This window comes from Bactrocera oleae, chromosome 5, assembly GCF_042242935.1.
Source record: "Bactrocera oleae isolate idBacOlea1 chromosome 5, idBacOlea1, whole genome shotgun sequence".
NCBI classification, from domain to species: domain Eukaryota; kingdom Metazoa; phylum Arthropoda; class Insecta; order Diptera; family Tephritidae; genus Bactrocera; species Bactrocera oleae.
Window position 1 is genome coordinate 68919993 of NC_091539.1, and position 22685 is coordinate 68942677.

The 22685-nt window shown below is 36.0% G+C and overlaps 1 protein-coding gene across 2 annotated transcripts; it reads left to right on the forward strand.

Moving 5' to 3' along the window:
- The first annotated feature begins 607 nt into the window (after positions 1-607).
- sws (patatin like phospholipase domain containing sws) lies at positions 608-20627 on the forward strand. 2 transcript variants are annotated; one of them, XM_070110528.1, is made up of 12 exons: positions 608-1474; positions 10094-10828; positions 10890-11510; positions 11580-11806; positions 11871-12436; positions 12506-12924; positions 13018-13293; positions 13359-13545; positions 15299-15415; positions 18151-18362; positions 18629-18985; positions 19079-20627. In XM_070110528.1, exons 1-12 carry the CDS (start codon positions 1376-1378, stop codon positions 19682-19684), a joined length of 4422 nt encoding a protein of 1473 aa, XP_069966629.1. In that variant the 5' UTR covers positions 608-1375; the 3' UTR covers positions 19685-20627. The 2 variants fall into 2 exon arrangements, with proteins under 2 accessions (XP_069966629.1, XP_014087630.2); XM_014232155.3 differs by lacking the exon at positions 15299-15415 and adding an exon at positions 17357-17473.
- Positions 20628-22685: the final 2058 nt, after the last annotated feature.

Consider the following 22685-nt stretch of genomic DNA (forward strand, 5'->3'; position numbering starts at 1 on the left):
GACATACGATTACCCAACTGTGTTATAGGTATATTTGGCACTGTGGTTGTAAATTACTACACGCAATTCCACAAAACAAGTAATGCTTCCTTAAATATTAAATACTCAACCACATATTCCACATCGTAACATATTAGATAATATACGCACTAAATTTCGTAAATTTCTGAATTGCTTTCCAGCTCCTTTTTTCAGAAGCATGATAGTTTATACAAATCTTCCCAGAAAATAAAAAACACCAAAAAAAATGTACAGGCGCAAAAATTACAATTATTAGTAATTGTCATGTCATAAAAAATCAGCTGTAGTAGTGCTACCAGTGCGATACTTAGTAGTGTGAAATCGAAAGTGAAACAACTTAAATAATATACTTTGATATATCATAACCGCCATTCTGTATTTTTTTCCTTTAAGAAAAGACTTTTTAATTTATAAATATTCAATGTATAAACGTAATACTTATAAGTTATTACTATCTCTGTTTTCCTCTAAAATCTCTCAAAACTAATGTACGCCAAACAAGTGGTAACGCTCGCGGAAACAGCTGTCGGCGGTACACAGCTGTCAGAGAAAATTCTGAAGGGTTGAAAAAGAACAAAAAATAGTAATTCATTTTATTCTTAAAAGTCGAAAAAAGTGCACAAATCGTTAAAGCACGTTCGAAAATCGCAGCGCAGTGTGGATAGAAAATAAAACTCATTAGACAGTGATTCTAATATTGATAAATGTATAGTGTTTGTATATAACGGATGTATATATAATTTGTAACCGTATGCAAATCAGATAAATTGTTTTGTGATGAGTGATTAGAATAAATCAAATTAAGCGCAATATTCACCTATGGGCGATTTGCTGTACGCTCGGCTACCAAAGACGATTGCCTGGGCGAACGCTAGCAGCTAGCAAGGATGTGATATGAAAAAAGGGAAAAAGCGATAATGCAATCAAAAATGAATGAGCTATAATAATTTTTTAATAAATATAATAAAAACCGCATATTGATCAAAACCATAACAATTGTGTAGAAAAACTTTTGTATAAATTGTTAAGGATTTGCGAGTTAAAATTAAGTGTAACACATATGTATTAACATTTTGATAAGCAACAACGTCATAATTATAAATTGGTGCTTGTGACCTTCTGTTCTCCCAGCTGGAAATATAAAGCACGCCATAGTGTTTTACTTCCTTGAGTTGGATGGGAAAGACGGATGTATACAAATCCAACGTGCCCACGCCCATGATAATTATTTAGTTTGGCGTTTTTCCAAAAGTGATTTTGCAATTTATAATTTACTCTTAATTGTAAATGTTTGTGCTTATATAAATGTACTAGTGGTTTAAGAATTGAACTTTTTTTTTTGAAAATCGATGCAATGGATTTAGTTAACTTAATTAGATCATCGTACGATGATTGCGGATTAATGTTTTCCGACTCATGGTACAAGGTACTAAAAATGGAAATCAAAATTACGGTAAGTGGCATAAATCACAACATACACAAGCATATATTTTGTTGCAATACAATGTTTTACGACTCTTTGGGGAATCATTTCCGTTATAGTTGTTTTTGTTTTTTTTTGTTATTCATTATAAAACAATCGCTGCTGTGTCACCCCGCTGTTATCGGTGACAATCAAAAGCCCTGTGTTGTTATTGTTTGCTTATCAAAAATGTTTTTATTTTTTTCTTGTGGCTAGCCGTTAGATATTTTTTGTTTGTTTTCATTTAAGTCTTCACACATGTGTTACTGTGTGACCTACCAGAATTTTCGTACTCGTTATATATTCATTTTGAGTAAAAGTATTGTACATTAAAGTTTGTATTGAACTTTGAACGATTGAGATTTACTACAGAATTTTGCTTTTAATAGTTTAATCGAAAAATGAGGAAAATTGGGATATCTGGCTATGTTGTACAATTTTTTTTGTGCAGAAATAATTTCTTTATATAAAAAAAGTTTATTTGGTTGAAAAATTACTGTTTTATTGCCGCAAAGTAGGACATAGTTACATTGAGTAAGATTGGACACATTTCCTACATAACATAACAAATACTTTATTATGTATTGTACATATGTACCTTATGTGCACTCCTATTCTAAACAATGAGTTTTTCTGGAATTCTGAGAGAAAAATGACTACAATTTCAAGTGAACGCCCTAATCATGTCAATAATTACACAAAATTTACATGTTAAGTGTTCTTTATCTTCTTTAAGCATACACATTTACATATACATATATATACACAAACATGGACTATGGACTAATGCATTATTAGCGATGTCAGAGCCCTACATGTGTTATCATAAAATTTAAAATGTTTCAGTTTTTCAATTAGGAACTTACATTGTATGTATGCTTGCTCGCACTCCCATATTTCTATACTGATGTATTTGCTGAGTAATTGTTTCCAAGTCAATATGAGCTTATGATCATGTGTAAACATTTTAAGCGTTCATGAAATATCAATTAACAGGAGAATAATTCCCGTCCAGCACACGGTTTCCGGTCACTCACGTATTTACATATTATATTCGCATATTAACTTAGACCTTATGATACCCGAATAATTGCATAACCACACTAGAAAAATGCTTATACATATACAGTTATACAGGAATTTGAGAACTGCATTGATTTTAAAGAAAATTTTAATGCCAAAACCGAATTAGATTGTAGAATAATGCACATGTGACCAAGGCTTCGTATTGGCGACACACACATGTCGGTCGAACTTCTTATCACTGCTACAATATATAATTACAAGTTTCGATTTGCTTCGGACATGTGCATATATGTATGTATATATGTACATTAAATTTATATGTGTGTTGTTTTAATATACATATACAAATTTCTAATCCATTTTTTCCAATACTCTAACGCCAATCATAATTCTTATGAATAGCTTGAGCAGTCTGCTTGAGTAGTCTAAAGGCATATGCACACAAAAACTACAAGTATATTATGCATTTGAAGAGTGTATGTATGCATGTAAATATTTCAAAAAGAAACAGTGAAGTTATACAATTTTATTTATAAAACTGGAATTATATTTTCCCTTTAATTGGGAAATTCGATGAGTAAATTTTTCAACCAAAAGTTACCGCCAATGAATGTATATATTTATGTATGACATTTGTACCTCGCCAATCATTTAATTGACCCCAAAGGCCAGAGTAGTTATATTTGATTTTATATGCTTTGTAGTTATTGGCGAAAAGTTAAAAGGTAAATTTGGCGAATTTTAATTTAGATTTTCTATAAGCAAATCACATACATTTCTATGCCCTCTATTGTTACTAATTTGCCATTAATTTCATGTAAATGCATTTTGTGTGAACTTGTAGTGAACACACATATGAACAAAAATATAAATCTAATTTGTATTCGTCAACGAAATTTAATTACTTTCACATAAAAGTGCATTTTTAGAATGGAAATTGGAAAAATTTACAAGCATATATGTACATACATTCACATATATATTTAATCATTAAGGGACACACCTAATGTGAAATTTAAACAACATCGATTTTTTTTGTATATCGATAGATCATACCTTTAAAAATAACATACTACTGCTCATACTACTACTTCGAATTTGGAGCAGTGATCGCTCGGAGACAAATGATCACTATCATATTTTTGCTGCAGATTCAATACATAGTTCTCCATTTAATGACCTACCAGTTTTTATTTGATTAAAAATCGAATTTTTGGCAAACCAAAGTCGACTAAAATTTTGGGTAAAATTTACTTTATTTTCTAGAGAGAATTAAAAAAAAATTAACTTTTTTCTTCAAATTTTACTGTGTGATCTTAAAATGTATATAAATATGTACATATAATCTTAAAGTTTTAAAACAATTGTATAGTAGTTATTTTTTTTTATAATTTCCAAAAATCGCGTTTTTACCAGGTGTGTTCCTCAAAATTCGATTTATGTCATATAGGTATTCCGAGCGGTATGTTCTCGGAGATGTGCTCCAAAAGTAAGGCGACCTGACCTTAATTATTATCCAAAATATAGTATTTATGCAAACTGATATTTATCAATACTTATGTCGTTTCCTTGGAATTAGTTTCTCTCAGTTATAATATTATTATTATTTGAGCTTTTGCGCCTTAGAACTCCCAATCAGTTTAGGTGATGGGTTTTCTGATTAGAAGTGAGCACTTATACAAAGGAGTCACAACTTCAAATTTTCCAAATATTTTTTTTTTGTTCATATAACAATTCGTAATATACTTATCTATGCAAAAATTTTCATTGTCATCACTATCTCACTTAACTAGAAAATCACCGTTAAGTCTACTTTTGTGTTAATTGTGTGATTTGCCTCGCTTGTGCAATATCAACCAAAGAGTACTGTTTGTAGTTGTGTTGCTATTGTTATATATATAAATAAAACTTAATTTTCTGCTGTATTCTGCGAAGTTGTGTTTATTTTTTTGAAAAAAAGTGAGTTTAATCATTTGTATTATTTGAAATGTGTTTGTAATATTAGAGGACAACGCTCTTTAACGAAGATATTCCACATTATAGACGACGATTTGACTCTCAAATTTCTTTAATTTTTACAAGATCTGTATTTTGCTCCTCCTGTATATTTACCATTTTTCGAGTTGTGACTTTTGTATTTAGTGTGCGGTATGTATTTATATCGCCCGCTATAAAACATTTACAAAAACGAATCGAACATATGTACATACCATCAGTAACTTATCTAACTAATTTTGTGATCCTTTGACGTTTTTTTGAAGTGGTAGGCGTGTAGATCGAGGTTTTGCGATATTGAAAGAGAAGAGCTTACAAATTTTTAAATACGTTTCTACTGCATGCTTAATTGTACATTGACTATCGATTTCTTGTGTGTCGATATCAATTGAAAACTTATCAATATTTAAACCCCGAATAGGGTGTAATACGTTTGTGACGAAGTTTGTTACACCCAGAAGAAAGCGTCGGAGACCGTATATATATAAAAGATCAGCTTGACGTTCTGAGTCAATTTATTCATGTTCATGCTCATTCCTCAGTTTTTGAGACATCGATCTGAAAATTTGCACACGAGCTTTTCTTCCATGCCCAGCTGCTTATTTCAAAATCAAGTTCTTGTGTGAAAAAGTTTTTTATTTGATGTGATATCAAACTTAAAATCAAGATTCTTTATACCTTTTTATGCTATATAACTGTGCTGTCGATTTTTCATGTAAATAGCAGAGTTATGTATAAAGTACATGCTACTGTTAACATTCTCAAACATTATTTGCAGGCAATTGTTCTTATTTGCGTTAAATATTGAACAAAAAAATTTGAGATATAATATTCTTAGCATTGTGATAACTAAAACAAACATGCATTTGTGTATGAAAATATATCGATAAATTTGCACACATAATTGTTGAACTAGTTTTTGGTCTCTCGGCGTCCATATTTACATAACTTCTTTTCCCTTTTAACTCGATTTGTTTCAACATTATAAATTATTTAAACTTGTTTTTCGCATTGGCGTTGTTTATTCACACGCCTACATGCGAACTTGTTTTCGCTTTTCAAGTTTATGTGCTTACCAGAAGTGTTGCTACAAAAATAGTTTTATTTTGCGCGTTATGCAAAAGGTAAACAATATTTTCTGCGCACTCAATTACAAGCATGCACTGCCATAAAAAAAAAAAAAATCAAGCAAAGCAAAACACAATAAAAAAAAATAAATATCAAATGCTGATAATAATAATTGCAAGTCAAGTGTATTTTTCTCTAATTTCCTATTTAAACTTATTGTTTACTTCATATGTCATGAAAGTCGTAATTGACTCGCACAGCGATTATAATTCGCTTACAAACGTCTATATGTGCGTGTAAGCATGTGAGAGCAACTTATGCACGCATTCGCACATAAATAAGTAAACAAAAATAAATCACCAACACACCTGCACTGAATGCAACTGTAACGGTCTGTCGACAGCACACGGAAATCGAATCGTAGCCCGGCCACCACCCGAGGCATCACTCGCACCAACGCCAACAATAACGCCGCCCACGTCTTCCTCTATTTTGAGCGGTAAACAAAATGAAATTCTGCCAACAACACGCCCGCGCCGCAATGGCAATGCCAAGACGAAATTCTTTCGCGCTGTCGCGTGCTCTGCCGCTCTGGTCGCGCTATTGTGTCTACGAGTGTGCCTGCGGTTGTAGCGCTAACGTTGCTGCTGTTGCTTTTGATGGACCCCCAACCGCCGTCTCGCCCATAGCAGTCTTAGTCAGTCAGCTCATAAAAGTCAATCGTCACTTCTCGTCGTGACGCGTCAACGTCGTTATTCGTGCTGAACGGTTGGAGGCTGGTTGCGGGGCCCATTTGCCGAGCCCTCCGCGTGCATTGTTATTGACTCTGCATCAAAGACACATAAATATTATACATACAGCACAAAAATATCTGACGGCTCTGAGCGTTTATGACGTGTATTTTTATTGCTCGGAGTTGCCAAACGTAGAACAGCGGGGTCTAGAATGTTGAACTATAATACTTTTTTGTTGTATACAGTATTAACAATTTCTCAAATCCGTAAATCTGTTGGTTGTTTGCATATTTTAATTAAAACGGCCGGCCAATATGAGCAAATACATACATATTTACATATCAAGTTCTTATTTGCTGTGATAAGAGAAGCGGTTTTCGATTCAGCTCAAACTTGTTTACTTATGTATTCTAAACACGTACGCAATAAGCCAAATGTACTTGTACGAGGTAGACCTTAAAAGAGCTGTAAGAAAGTAACAAACATCGAAACAAGAAACACCCAAATTCTCCGCGATCTTAAAGTAAAGAATACGGTGAGCTATAGTTAGTAGCATAATTCGACCAATTTGGGCGTGATGACGGCGTAGGTGTGAACCTGTGCGTTGTCATGCTGGAATATCTCTGTTTTCATCGCCAAGTCGGTACCTAATCGCCACATTAATTTGGCATAGTAGACCCAGCTTTGTCTTTCTCCAAGTAAGCGCTGAGATCACTCTTTGCGAATCCCAGAAAACAACCGACATTACTTTTTCGGCCGATAGGATAAATTTCGCCTTCTTCAGATCAGGTTTGTCGGGTGAAGTCTCCTGTTTCGAAAGTTCCATAGTCTCAGGTGTGTATCAGTATCAGAATATACATCGGCTTGCTCTTAAACAGTGTCCAACACTGCGGAGAAGGGGTCTCACGGTTGCAGTTGTTGGCTGTTTAGAGCAAATGCGACACCCATCCCGCCGAAGGTCAAAATTTCATGCAAGATAAGACGCAAACGGTCTTTTGAGAAATAGTAGTCTTGTAGAAATAGTTTTATGATCGAATTTTACGAGAATATAGTGATGTATTATCGCATTATATCATCATTAAACTGATATTTAAAATTAATTAGACTCGTGTTCGAGGATTGTTCAAGAAACTCTCAGCGTGATTTTGCTGCAAGAGTGGGCTGTAACTCAATAAAGACCAGAGAAAGTGGTGTTTTGGGTGAGTAAAAGATTTTTGTTATACCCTGAACAGGGTATATTAAGTTTGCCACGAAGTTTGTAACATCCAGAAGGAAACGGCGGAGACCATATAAAGTATATATATAAATGATCACCGTGACGAGCTGAGTTGATTTAGCCATGTCCGTCTGTCCGTCCGTCTGTATATACGCGAACTAGTCCCTCAGTTTTTGAGATATCGATCTGAAATTTTGAACAAGTCTTTTTCTTACCAAGAAGCTGCTCATTTGTCGGAACGGCCGATATCGAACCACTATAGCATATAGCTGCCATACAAACTGAACAATCGGAATCAAGTGTTTGTATGGAAAACTCTTTCATTTGAAGAGCTATCTTCACGAAATTTTGTATGTATTATTATTTAAAGCATTAATTTAATCCACAAAGAAATTGTATAGATCGGATGACCATAGCATATAGCTGCCAAACAAACTGAACAATCGGAATCAAGTGCTTGTATGGGAAACTCTTTCATTTGAAGAGGTATCTTCACGAAATTTGGTATGTATTATTATTTAAAGCATTAATTTAATCCCCGAAGAAATTGTATAGATCGGATGACCATAGCATATAGCTGCCATACAAACTGAACAATCGGAATGAAGTGCTTGTATGGAAAACTCTTTCATTTGACGAGGTATCTTCACGAAATTAGGCACGAGTTATTGCTTAAGGCAACAAATTATTCTCCACAGCAATTGGTCAGATCAGATCACTATATCATATAGCTGCCATACAAATTGAACGGTCGGAATCAAGTTCTTGTAAGGGCCTTTGTATTTGTGAAGGGTATTATAGCTTCGGCGCAACCGAAGTTAACGTTTTTTCTTGTTTTTTCTATGGAAAACTCCTTATTTGGAATGTAGTTTTTAATACCATAAATGTTAAAAAATAGCTAATGAACTGAGGTTTGTGGTTCTGAGTGAACGTACTTTAAGAAAAACTACAAATAAGTTTCAGTAAAACTTACACGTGCAAACCAATGCATATACATACATATATTTATATGTATATATATCGTATAGCATTTACATGTAAATAAGTAATTCATATCGCATTATGCTTTCCTCTGTAAACTTTAGACATTGAGCGTGCGTGTATGTATGTGTGTGTATTTTGTTTACGGAAGCCACTTCAATACGAACTGAAATACAAATGCTCTTTAAAAACTAATATCTAATGAAGTTTTTGTTTACGACTACTTTGCACTGTAAGTTTGTTTGTTATTCGCTTGTATCTGAATGCGCTTTGTAGCTAAAGTGATAAAATACATATATGTACATAAATATTTCGGTAGAAATTAAAACTTATTAGAATAAATACAATATGAATAAACATTTAGAAAAATGACTAGGAATAAGTAGTGCAAAACGTGACAATCCGTATAGGATTGCGTTACTGAGGTAGAATATATCGAATAACGGACACTTACTTTTTTTTTTTGCTTTTTCACATTAATTTGGATCGCAGAGCCTATAGTGTGTATGTACTTATTTATAGTATGTATAAAAAGTACCTATTTCCCTCTAAGAACTTACTCGAATTTCTTGTAGGAACACTTTTGTAGAATATTTTGTATTAAAATTGTAACTTTATCATGTTTTTCGAAGCAAAGGTGAAAAAGACCCACACAGGGTTGGTATAAGGTTAAGTTAAAATAATATTTTACAAAAAAATGTGCAATTAAATTTTTTTATGAGCTCTTTAAGATATATGCACATCCAAATATATCAGATCAACAATGAATTAAAAAAACGAAGCGTTAGTACACTGTATGAAATATTGTGAAGTTTAGAGAGAAAATTAAGCAAAAATGAAAGTTTAAGTACCATAATTGCCAAAGCGACACTTTGTCAGTTACGAATCGTTTGAAGAAAACAAATTAAACATTTTCGAGTTACGGCGCTAAAACAAAATTCCTTCACTGTTGCAGTAATTCCGGCCGAAAACAAATCTCTACTAGAAAATATTGTTCAGCGATCGAAAAAGAATCAAAAATTGAAAAAATGGATAAGTTAAAAAAATTTAATGTTACCCATATATTAGACGTGTTTGGTCACCCAAAAATTCGATTTTTGGTTAGATCAAAAACTATTAGGTTATTGTATGGCGAAGTGATCGGTTCATTTGTCTCCGAGTAATCACTGCAGCAAGTTCGTAAAATGTTGTTTCGAAAAAACGCATTTAAAGATAACCTGATCAAACTGATTGAACTGAGCAGCTACTCTTTAGAAGGTAGTAAGTTAAAAACTGTTTGAGATATCGACTTAAAATTTTATAATGCAATTTTTATAGGTATAACCCATCGCATGACGTGTTTGCATTGCTTGGTTGATATTTTTTTTACATTTCACTCTAGGTGTGCCCCTCAAATTGAAACTTAAAAACAAAATTTAAATCAGGTGGCAACGCTATACTTTATTATTTTAGAAACTATGTCTAAATGATCCCATTATATAATAAGTTCTATTCGATTTGATGCTTTAATAGTTTACATATTAAACACATGTGGCAACCTTTTTTAATAACTTTCAATAACTCCCGCTCCATCTTGTATGCTTCTCTTAGGTCTACATATACATTTGTATAACGCTATTGACGTTAATCGTCATCGGTTGGTATATATTCTATAAGCGTTGGCAGCGCAATAAGGAGCGGCAACTCATGTTGCAAGCACAAATGCGTGGCACCTCCACTGGCGCCGCCGGCGATATGACGGGTTTACGTTTCCGCAAGCGCGACAAAATGCTCTTCTACGGCCGACGCATGTTGCGCAAGGTGAAAAACGTCTCCGGTCAAGTGTACGGCGGTCAGGGACGCAAACGTAAGGCGGTAATGCGCTTCGCCAAACGCATACTTCAGCTGCGCCGTGAGAATATACCAACACTATTGAACACAGTGGAGCCACCGGCAGAATATCTGCAGGAGACCACCGAGGGCGGCGAGCGCGTGCCGCCAGATGCGCTCTACATGCTGCAAAGTATACGCATATTCGGACACTTCGAGAAGCCGATTTTTCTAAAGCTTTGCAAGCACACGGAGGTGCTGACGCTGGAGCCGGGCGATTTCCTCTTCAAAATCACCGACTCCGATGACAGCGTATTCATTGTGCAATCGGGTTTGGTGCATGTTTTCATTTCGAATGCCGATGGCAGCACGTTATCGTTGAAGACAGTGAAGAAAGGTGAATCGGTGACATCGCTGCTGAGCTTCATTGATGTGCTGTCCGGCAATCCGAGCTTCTACAAAACCGTCACCGCCAAGGCGATGGAGAAGTCCGTTGTGATACGTCTGCCAATGCAGGTAAGCGCACTCGTTGAACGAATGTGTTTCGAGTGAAAGCATAAATCATTTAATTTTCTAGGCTTTCGAGGAGGTGTTCAACGAGAATCCCGACATAATGATACGTGTCATACAGGTGATTATGGTGCGTTTGCAGCGCGTGCTCTTCACGGCGCTGCGCACCTACCTTGGCCTCAATTCGGAGTTGGTGCAAAGTCACATGCGCATTAAGAAAAGTGCCGGCGCCTCTATTTTAAAGACATCGCCGCTCCATCGGCGCTCCACACATCCCGATTCAGTACAGCATTCGCTGTCGGATTTCATGCCACCGCCAGACATGCTGGTGGACTTGGCGCACGACAGTGAGAGACATATGGGCATACAGGCAGCTTTACCGAATTCACAGTCAGCTGGCAACGGTTCTGCGAGCGGTGCTGGCGCTACTGGTGGCGGCCAACATACGTTAGCCAATTCGCGCGCGAACAGCATAGGCAACTTGGTGACGCGTCGCTATTCACTTATACATGCTGAAGCGCTGGCGAACGCCGCCACAGCGGAATTGGCCAGTCTACGCGGTTATGCCTTGGACAGTTTCCTGCGCGAACTTGGCTTGCCGGAAGAGGATCGTGCTTTCATCGATCCATACGTGGAGTTAAGCGAAGTGGAGCCCAATGTTGCGCTAATCAACGAGGGTAATGTGGATGTAAGTAGTTGAGGCGTGGCTATTATACTCTCAACATTTATGTATACACTTTTAATTTTTATCTTGTAGGACATCTGCATGTGGATTGTGCTCACAGGCGCTTTGAATGTTTACCAGAGCAACGTAGACGTCACACGCACTGTACAAAAGGAATGCGCAGATGTCTTTATTTACACTGTGCATCCAGGTGAAATAGTCGGTGGACTGGCGGTGCTCACAGGCGAGGCGAGCACTTACACAATAAAAGCAAAGCATGTCACCCGAGTCGCCTTTATACGTCGACCAGGCGTTTATGCGTAAGTAAGCTGAATTATTGAAGCATTCAATCGGCACTGAAATTTGCTTCTTTGTCTCATGTAGCATAATGCGTGAGCGTCCCCGTATCGTGCTCGATCTCGGCAATTGCGAAGTGCGTCGTCTTTCGCCACTTGTGCGTCAATGCGATTACGCGCTCGATTGGGTTTTTCTCGAGTCTGGACGTGCCGTCTACCGACAGGAGGAGAACAGCGACAGTACTTATATTGTGCTTAGTGGTCGCATGCGTTCTGTGATTACGCAAGCTAGTGGTAAAAAGGAGATCATCGGCGAGTATGGCAAAGGCGATCTTGTGGGACTCGTGGAGATGATAACGGAGACTTGTCGCACAACCACTGTGATGGCTGTGCGCGATTCAGAACTTGCCAAATTACCTGAAGGACTCTTCAATGCCATTAAACTGCGTTACCCGATTGTCGTAACGAAGCTCATAAGTCTTCTGAGTCATCGTATATTGGGCACAATGCAGACACGTCATGGCAGCACGGCAGCGCCTTTGGAGGCGAATCCGGTCACACATAAATACTCTACTGTCGCGCTGGTACCGGTAAGCGACGATGTACCCCTGACAGCGTTCACCTATGAGCTTTATCATTCACTCTGTGCTATTGGTTAGTTATGAAATATCGTAAATTATAATCACACCTTTTTATTTTTCAATTTTTATGTCTCAATTATAGGTCCGACTCTGCGTTTAACATCTGAGGTCGTGCGAAAACAACTCGGCATGCACATCTTCGAGCCAAGTAACGAATACCGCATGACCTCTTGGCTGGCGCAGCAGGAAGATCGCAATACGATTACCCTGTATCAATGCGACTCGTCGCTGAGCGCATGGACGCAACGTTGCATGCGACAAGCTGATGTTGTACTTATTGTCGGTCTCGGCGATCATGCGCCTACGGTTGGTAAATTTGAACGCGAAATCGATCGTCTGGCGATGCGCACACAAAAGGAGCTCGTCTTGCTCTATCATGAGTCTAGCAATTCGAAGCCTAAAAACACACTGCAATGGTTAAATGTGAGACCATGGGTCACCAAGCATCATCACCTGCAGTGTCCGAAGCGCATGTTCACGCGAAAGAGTCAATATCGCATTGTAAGTGCATATGTTTGTATTTATATATATATGTATATATTTGAAGCTAGTTAAATCGAAACACGTTTACTATTTTCTATTTCTGCAATGTAGAACGATCTGTATAGCCGCGTGCTAATGTCCGAGCCGAACATGCATTCGGATTGTTCACGCCTGGCACGTTGGCTAACGGGCAACTCCATCGGTTTGGTGTTGGGCGGTGGCGGTGCGCGTGGCGCCGCCCACATTGGCATGCTGAAGGCCATACAAGAGGCGGGCATACCGATAGATATGGTGGGCGGTGTCAGTATCGGTGCGCTAATGGGGGCACTCTGGTGCTCGGATCGCAGCGTGACTACCGTTACGCAGAAAGCGCGAGAATGGTCAAAGGTGCGAGTGTGTGTGATAATAATTTTACTACCTTTACTATATATTTTTAAACCCAATGCTTTCAGAAAATGACAAAATGGTTCTTGCAACTGCTCGATCTCACTTATCCCATTACATCGATGTTCTCTGGTCGCGAATTCAATAAAACCATACGCGATACATTCGGCGATGTCGCCATTGAGGATTTATGGATACCGTATTTCACGCTAACGACTGATATAACCGCAAGCTGCCATCGCATACACACAAACGGTAAGTAGCGTTCTTCTCACACACTTATTCGTGCATATGCGCAGCACCCCCTAACCATTCTACCGGCATCTAACGGTTAACCTTTTGTTGTACATTAGTTACAAGGAAGTTTTAGTGGTGTCTAACTTACACTTTATGAATACAAGAAACGTGTAAACACACACTATTTTTTCATCATCTCATTCCTTCATTCACGTAACGCTCATCAAAGTTTAATTTTCTGTTTCATATTCGTGGGTAATGTCTGTAAAGTATTGGCAACAACCACATTGTACATGCTGATATTTCACCACATATTCTGAGGTTTTTACATGAAATATTTTAATCTGCATAATTTGAGTAATTTGTAGCTGATTTTGATATGCCAAAGCCATTTTAATTTGTATACTATTTTAAAAAATATATTTTGCCTTTGAGAGTGCTAAAGGCCATGTAAGCATATTTAGATGAAACAGAATTCTTGGTGACTACCATAAAAACCATGTTGGGAAGATATTTACAGTTATGTATATTATTATATTAACAAGAACAAAACTTTCTAAATATTTTTTTTTTAGTTTTTGAAATAACTGTGCTCTTTGAGCGCTATAATAATATTAAAGCCCAGTGGATCACTTCAAAAATATAATTATGTGGGCACCGCCCACTTTTAGGTAAAATCTCATATCTTACTATCCAATTGACCAATTTGAATCAACCTTTCCCGTAATAAATTATTTGATATCATTTAATATGCGTGATATTTTAATAAAATTAGGAGAGTTTTTTACGTAAAATAATGCAACGGAAATTATGTCGAAATTGTACAAATACGGTTTTAACCTACCAAATCATCATCATAAAATCTCTGTCTTTCCGGTTGGCCATAGTATATACTGTATTTATAGGGTAGCATTTGCAAATTTGGTGAAAGAAATCAGTATAATATATATTTTCTCGCAGTCTTTATATACCCAATTGAATATTAATAAATTGAAGCCGGTACCTCTGGTTCTCTATACAGTATATATCGGTCGATATAAAAGATAGTAAACATTTAAAATATATAGATGTTACTCGGTATCATAAAGGAAAAAAAATCGATCAGTTTAGGAGATTAAGCAAGATTATACTATTATCTATAAGATGATATATTATATATATAATATATTGATCTATATATGTCAATTTAATCCCAAAAAATTATGTATCCTAATCGTTTGCAAATTGTATTTTTTTTCCAAAAATAATTTTTTGCACGTTTTTATATTTTAATAAAACAGCCGTTAAATAAAAATATTCATAAATATAGAATATTTCTTCAAAATTAAAATTCCAAAAGCCGGCAATATTTAAGATTAAACAAAGACATTTATATTACACAGTTAATTTGTATACAAGTAACTATGGAAAAGTGTTCAAACGCATAAATTTAAAGAATTTTAGTTATTGTACAAAAGCATATAAATCGTATTATTTTTAATTTTTTTTTTATATGTATATGTAGAAATATATAAATTTTTTTAAATATTCGAGTTAGCGAATACTTTGAATGCCTTCAATTTTACCACACATACATATAAACGTTCCTACATAAGTAGTTACACCTACAAGTGCATCGGCGTATTATATATGCATCACATTCAATATACTCGTTTAAAAAAAATTCCCTCGCATGAAAATGATTTTGTAACGACCCAACCAATTTTCCGTAAAATTTTGCGCACATATGTACATACATCAATCATTACCGTTATCGCCAATCTTACAACAGGATCTCTATGGCGTTATATACGTTCATCCATGTCGCTCAGCGGTTATATGCCGCCACTGTGCGATCCCAAAGATGGACATCTACTGCTGGACGGCGGATATGTTAACAATTTGCCAGGTAAATAGCGAATGATAAGCAACAACAACACGACTACGTGAAAAGTGTGTGTATGTGTGTGAGATTGCATATATTTTGTTTGAAGAATGCACCAGTTGTCAATGAGAAAGTTAATGCAGAGCGGAAGTCGCGAGCGCCTAACTTACAGAGCGTGGCTTACAAGCCTAGCTTACAATTTTTGTTGGTCTTAAAAACAACAAGTACTAATATGTGAAGCGTTCACTCTTTTCGACTTGGAAAGACTTTTCCTGTTATGTCTGCACTTGTGTACGTTCGTTGGGGGTTATACAGCGTATTCTCTCAGCCTGTTAAATCTCTTCCGGTTGGTGTAGTGGTAGCAATAAGTGAATTCTGCTTGCAATCGTTTGTTCTTCTGTTACTGTTCTTTTCTTTTTGTTTTTATTTGTGTGCATGCTTTAGTCATCAAAACACCGAAAATGTAAAACAACAACAAGTAAGTACTATATATACTCGATATATCGACTTTAAACTATTTATTTTACACACTATGTATTGGCGAATTGTACAGATACTGCGCCTCCACATAATTTTCGGTATATCTAAACTGAGTTTAGGCTGTTCATTTGTCTTAAATTCACATACTTTGAATATCTTTGTTTGTGGTTTAACGCAAAAAGTGTAAAAAGCTCAGAATGTGTTTTAGCAAGAATTTTCCCATATTATTTTTTATCATATTTCATGCGTCATAAAGGTGAAACGTGGCAACACTTTACACAATACTCACCCTAAAGTTTTTCTAACACGTACTCACATATGTACATTTTTGAAAATCACATACAATTTTTTTCAGTATTTTCTATAACAATAATTTGGCAAGTGAAGTTGAAGAGAGAGAAAAAAATATGTTATTGTAGAATAAATGATTTTTAAATAAAAAGTGAATTTATAATTAATTTTGAATTTTAATTCTAAATATACAAATATAACGACATTTTATTTGCTTAAATATTTTAAACTTAAAAATGTATAGTCAAAATTATAGTTTTTTGGTGAAAATAAATAGAGAATTGGTAAAGAGAATAAAAATAAAAAATATCACTAATCTGTTCTTTACTTTTTTTCTTATTGTCATGAAAAGCAAATTAAAAGAGAATTAAATAATTATTAATATATTCAAAACAAGAGACATAGAAGCAAATAATTTTTTACATATATTTACAATTTTAAACTAACAAAATATTTTAAATTTTCTATAATTAATGTTTCTAATAGAAAATTATATAAAAACTAATTTATACAACGACTGCAATTTCGATTTTTGCGTTAAAAGTTATATATTAAAGGAAAGTAGAATTATAAAAGTTTGCTAAATATAAAAAAGGAACTTGTATGTTATTAATAATTAAGTAATAAACTCCTACTATCTCTTACTGCTATTTAAATGTTATAAGCATTTTTTTGCACAAAATATTACAACATTTTTGAAGTAAAACTGTACTTAAAAAAAATAAAGTAAATATCTTAATGATTTTGAAACCAAACATTTGAGTTAACAAAAAATTAAAATTGTATATAATTGATTTTTGAAATTAAAATTATGTATTAAAATATATGTATATAGCAAAATATTTTTTTAAACAAAATTTTAAACTAATAAAGTATAAAACAACACTTCACAACTGCACAACACTTGCCCACCACTGTACTTTCACAGAAAACTTCTTACCGCACCTCGCGTACCACCCACACAACTGCGTGTTATTTCAAGCGTGAAACATTTATTGATGTAAATCTTTTTTTTTCTTTATATTCTTTCTTCCATATATTTTCAAACATTTGTGTTGAACAAATCTAAAAATTAAAAAAAAAAATTTTTTTAAATGCAATCAATATGTCATGACATGTGTGTGTGTGTGCCGTTTCCAAACTTGCACGCACTTTGCTCACACCCCCACAACAACCGGCCGCCCAACTGTACAGGATGTCTGTGGCGTTATGCCCGCGCAAGCATGTCCATAGCCGGCGTTTTTCCACCATTTTGCGATTATAGAGACGGTCATTTGCTACTCGACGGTTGTTACACCAACAATGTGCCAGGTAATGAACCACAAGTTTGTAATTTTAGTTTAGTACTATTGCTACCACAACACTAGTAGTTCGCTCCAACCACCACCTTACTTTGCTTCCTTTCCCCTCTGTTTATCACTTGTACAAGCCAGCGCAAAGCACTCAGCAAAGCAAAAGCAAAATTTGGCGTTTATAATTAGTTGTGAATATGTTAGTTTGTTTGTATGTTAGCTGTCTAATGACCCAGTGTCAACTCGAATTTGTCAGACTTTATTTTTTTTTAAATAATTCTTTTTTTTTTGCATGCATAATAATATATACTACATATATTTTTTTTAATTTTTATATTGTTTTAAGTACTTTTTAGTTGTTTTAAGTAATTGTAGTTGCTGCAGCTGCTGATTTTTGTGCTTTTTGCTCGCATTGCCGTTACCCATGCGCATACATAACTCTCTATGAATGTGTGCATAGTCGTTTAAAATAAAAAATGGAAAATAAAAATAAAATAAAAAATAATTTCGTTGAAAAAAAAACACCGTTCAAAATACAAATTCCCCTCTGCATTTTCTACAGTAATAAATAAATTGGCGTTGCAATTGGACAATTTGTTTTCGTATGAATGAATGAGTTTTGGCGTAGTTCAGTTTTTGAAATTTTCCTATATCTATTTGTGTCTAATTTCTAATCGTCTTCCATGTGTTGAACAGCCGATGTAATGCACAATTTGGGCGCCGCTCATATAATTGCCATCGATGTGGGCTCCCAGGACGACATGGATCTAACGAATTATGGCGATGACTTGTCCGGCTGGTGGTTGTTGTACAAAAAATGGAATCCCTTCACCACACCGGTGAAGGTGCCCGACTTGCCTGACATACAATCGCGTTTGGCTTATGTGTCGTGTGTGCGTCAGTTAGAAGTGAGTATTAAAAATGTGTCTCTAAAACAGAAAGAGATTAGTTAATTTTTGCATAATGTTAGAAAAATAAAATATTTATTTTCTTGCCATAAAACATATAAGTCAAATTGAAAAGCTCGTTACAATATATACATTAACGGGAAAATACTCTTATATTTACTTTTCTCTTAATTTATATTTTGAATCAAATCTCTAACTAACTTAATGGCGCTTATGAGGCCCATTGCGACAAATTTCTTCTATAACCACACTCTCGCTAATTTCAGGAAGTGAAAAACTCCGAATACTGCGAGTATATTCGTCCACCAATTGACAAGTACAAAACGCTTGCTTTCGGCAGTTTCGATGAGATACGCGACGTTGGTTATGTTTTCGGCAAAAACTACTTCGATGCCATGGCCAAAGCCGGCCGTTTGGGACGCTTCAATCAGTGGTTCAATAAAGAGCCCTCAAAGAAGGAGAATCCCGGCACCTTGAGCGATTACACATTCATCGATTTGGCGCACATCGTCTGCAAATTACCCGAGACCTATATTAGTAATGAACATTTGCATCAGAGTTATTTGTTTAGTGAAGACGAGGACTATGATGGCTACATTTCCGAACCCTCGACTTACAAGCGGGTCAGTGAAACAACAACAACAATGCCATATAAATATGCCAACTTGCGAATAGAAAAGTCGTTTAATAAAATTATTATACATTTCTTCTTACAGATAAAAATCAAGCGTACAGGCACTTCGCTATCACTCTCCGAAAACGAAATGGACTCGGATATCGAGGTCGACCTCTCTCTGGCTATACGCCAACATCACGCGCATCGTTCGCGCAGCACACCGCACACACCCGCCTCCGAATCACATACTGGCGATCAGGTGGACAGCACTGGAGCCGGCAGCTTGGTGCGCTTCGGCAGCAGCGTTGTCTTCAAGGATAATGCCGTCGCAGCTGTCGGCTCCCAAATTAGCATACGCAGTAGTGGGGGCAGTACTGATTTCATAACACCCTACGATGCGCTCAACATAGACGCCGTAGTCGATGAGCTGCCCTTGGATCCCGTTGTGTCGGTGAAAACAGAGGTGCTCAAAGCCGAATCATCACTTGAAGCGACAACCACAACTACGCCTGTGAAAAGCACAGAAACGCAAGTCAAAGAGGAGGATCTTCGTACGCCCACGCCGAGCAACATCAATGCGAAAGAACCTGCCTACGACAAAGATGCGACTTCTTCAAATGCTGACTATGCAGCCTTGATGCAAAGTTCCAACGATGCGCCGGCAACACCGACAAATACTTTAACCCACAACTCAGCGGCGACATAATGATAACGACTGCGTACATATTAGTTTATAAGTAATTATTTAAGGCAAAGAGTGTGTATGTATGTGTATCATGAGGGAATGCGTTAGAAATACAATAAAAAGAAAGCGAGAACGCGTGTACATTTATATTTCGTAGCCATAAATAAATTTAAAGAACGTAAAAACGTTGACGGGTCGAAAAATATACACGGTGGAAAAACGTTACACCGAAGAAGGATACACTGTGGATAAAAGCATCTTACTTTATTTTATTTTATAAATCATTACTAATTATAAAACTTCTAAGTTGAATTGAATTACTGCAACTGATTTGAATTGCCCCTTTTAGAGACACACGAAAAGCTTTAACTTGGCTTTCATGACGTACATTGAAAAATCATAAATATTATTTTTTAGAAAGATTTAAATACACTGAATTCACTCATTAAATAAATAATTTAACAAAATAATCTCTTTTCTCACGCACTTGCCGATTACAACTGATATAGTATAAGTTATATTAAAGAAAACTTTCGGAAATCCTCTATAAAAAATTTGAAAACTGAAGACTTGCATAATATACCTGCTTTAGCAATATATAATTACTGAATATAAGCACATTTAACGAAAACTTTATAACACTTATTTATTTCAAATCCTCCACACCTTTTTCGATATTAAAGTTTCTTTAAGCCAGTAAAATAATATTATAAATGTAAATGATTGAAATTTGATTGATATTCACATTTTAGATTTTATAAAAGTAGTTATTCAAGCCTTCTTTGAAATCCGTTACTTTTATTTGAGTCATCACATGTAATTACAAACCTAGTAATGAATAATGCACAATACGAGAAATCACTGACAAAGAGCATTGAAAGTTTATTTTTCTAAAAAGTCTTCTAATTGTAGTACTTTCTATGCAATGAAATTTGCGCAAAATAAAAGTAAATGCAAAATCTAAGCGTTGTTTTTATTTTTTCCGTTATTTTATTTACTGCAATAATTTTCAGATATTTGAATGGTAAATAAAAGTTGAAAATATATATTTATGCAGGGTTACTCAAATGTTGCGAATTTGTAATACGGACGGTTGCCACGAAATGCCTAATTTTTATAAACGAAGCGCGCTGTTACTCCAGGAACTTTTTTCTGTATTACTTATGAATTGTTTTTGTAGTTATAAAAATATCAACCTTTTGGTTTTACTTCTCTTCACTGCCGAACATTAAAAATATTAGAGATCTCCACAAGGTTGTAAGACATTTCATAAGTAAAAGCATATTTATCTGCCTGACAAAGGAAACGAAGTGTAATCGAAATCCAGCGAAATGAACATATTCCATACAAACCCCATAAATTTAAACCCTACATTAACTTCCAATAAACTCCTTTAACTCTTCAGGCACATAAATTTACGCTCTTACTCAAGACGATCTATGGCAACCTTTGGAGCACAGCACATGTTTAAAGTCTGTAGAATATATCGTGACATTTCGCTCTATTCGAAAGAAACTCTCTATAAAAGTCAATATCGCTATCAGAACAGCTAATCGCATCAATTTCTTGTTCATCAACTGCCAGCGCTGCCATATTTTTATCCGCTTCTACACATTCTCCAGCTTCCAGATCATCCGGATCGTTCACCTCCGGAGCGTTTTCACCCGTCGCAACTTCACAATCCTCTACATCTTTCGCAATCGCAATATTCGCATAGGTCGGACAGGTTTCGATGGTGCAAGGTTCCGCTTCTACACATTCTGCAGCTTCCATATCATCCACACCTTTCTGCTGCTGCTCTGCTTCGTTCACCTCCGGAGCGTTCTCATCCGTCGCAACTTCACAATCCTCTGCATCTTCCGCAATCGCAATATTCGCATAGGTCGGACAGGTTTCGATGGTGCAAGGTTCATCGATATTTTCCTGTTCATCCACTTCTTCCGAACAAGCATATTCATCAAAGTTTTGTGGCTTTTCATAAAGTTTCATTTGTCTACCAATAATTTGCAAATACTCGATTTCTGGGAAAAATGGTAAAACACGTCGGATATCTCTGACTTTGGCGGCAATATTTTCCTGTACTGCTCTCGAGGTGACCCAACCCGATCGGCGCACACAGCAATTCTCACCGATGAGCTCACATTTTACACCCGCTGGCAGGCCAGAAACTTCAAAATATCGCTGTTTAGCAGGTTGTGCGGAAATCAACTCCATTGTACAACAGCCATTTGGATAACATTCCGTGAAGGCAGCCTTCTTTTGATGAGCTTGCGGTCTTACGCTCTCCGCATGCGCCAACAGTCGCTGTGTCATCGATTTGTCGCGTCCATCAACAGTGACGCTGCGATTGAAGAGCAGCTCGCAGTATGCTTTGCCGGTGCGTTGCACGAGCCGATCAGCTATGTTGTTGCGCAACTGCAGTTCGCGTTGCCATGTTTGCAGACGACGATCACTGCTGGTTGCCAAATTTTCGTCGAAACAGCACAGACAATCAATACTGTCTCCGCCTGCGGCCAATGTGACACATCGTGGTCTCTTGTGTCGACATCTTTTGGTCGACTTTGGTTTATTCACCACTTTTTTAAGAAATGCGAGGTTTGACGGTATTGCACCGCATCGACAACATGGCCGTAGTAGTGCACTGCATCGAGGACAGGGCCCACCATTCATCATGCGAAACTTCTCTTCTTAATTTTTATTTTACATTTGCGTTTTTGGTGGGTTTTGAGTTTGAGTCAACGGAAATTTTGTAACAAAATTAGAAACTAAATAAATTTTAACTTACGTTTTATCTGACATTACTGGGAATTGACTTTTATAGTCTTCTAAAATAATGTTCGGTAGAATATCCACTTATGTATATGAGCAGTCCAGTGTTGACTTAAATTCATTTTAATAGAGTAAAAGTTTTCACATGTGGATTGAATAAGTTAAGCTCCTTATTAAGAACTCTGATATGAGAGAAATCTTTAAATACTTATGTTGGATGGGTAAAAAAATTAGACTAAAAAAAAAAACAAGT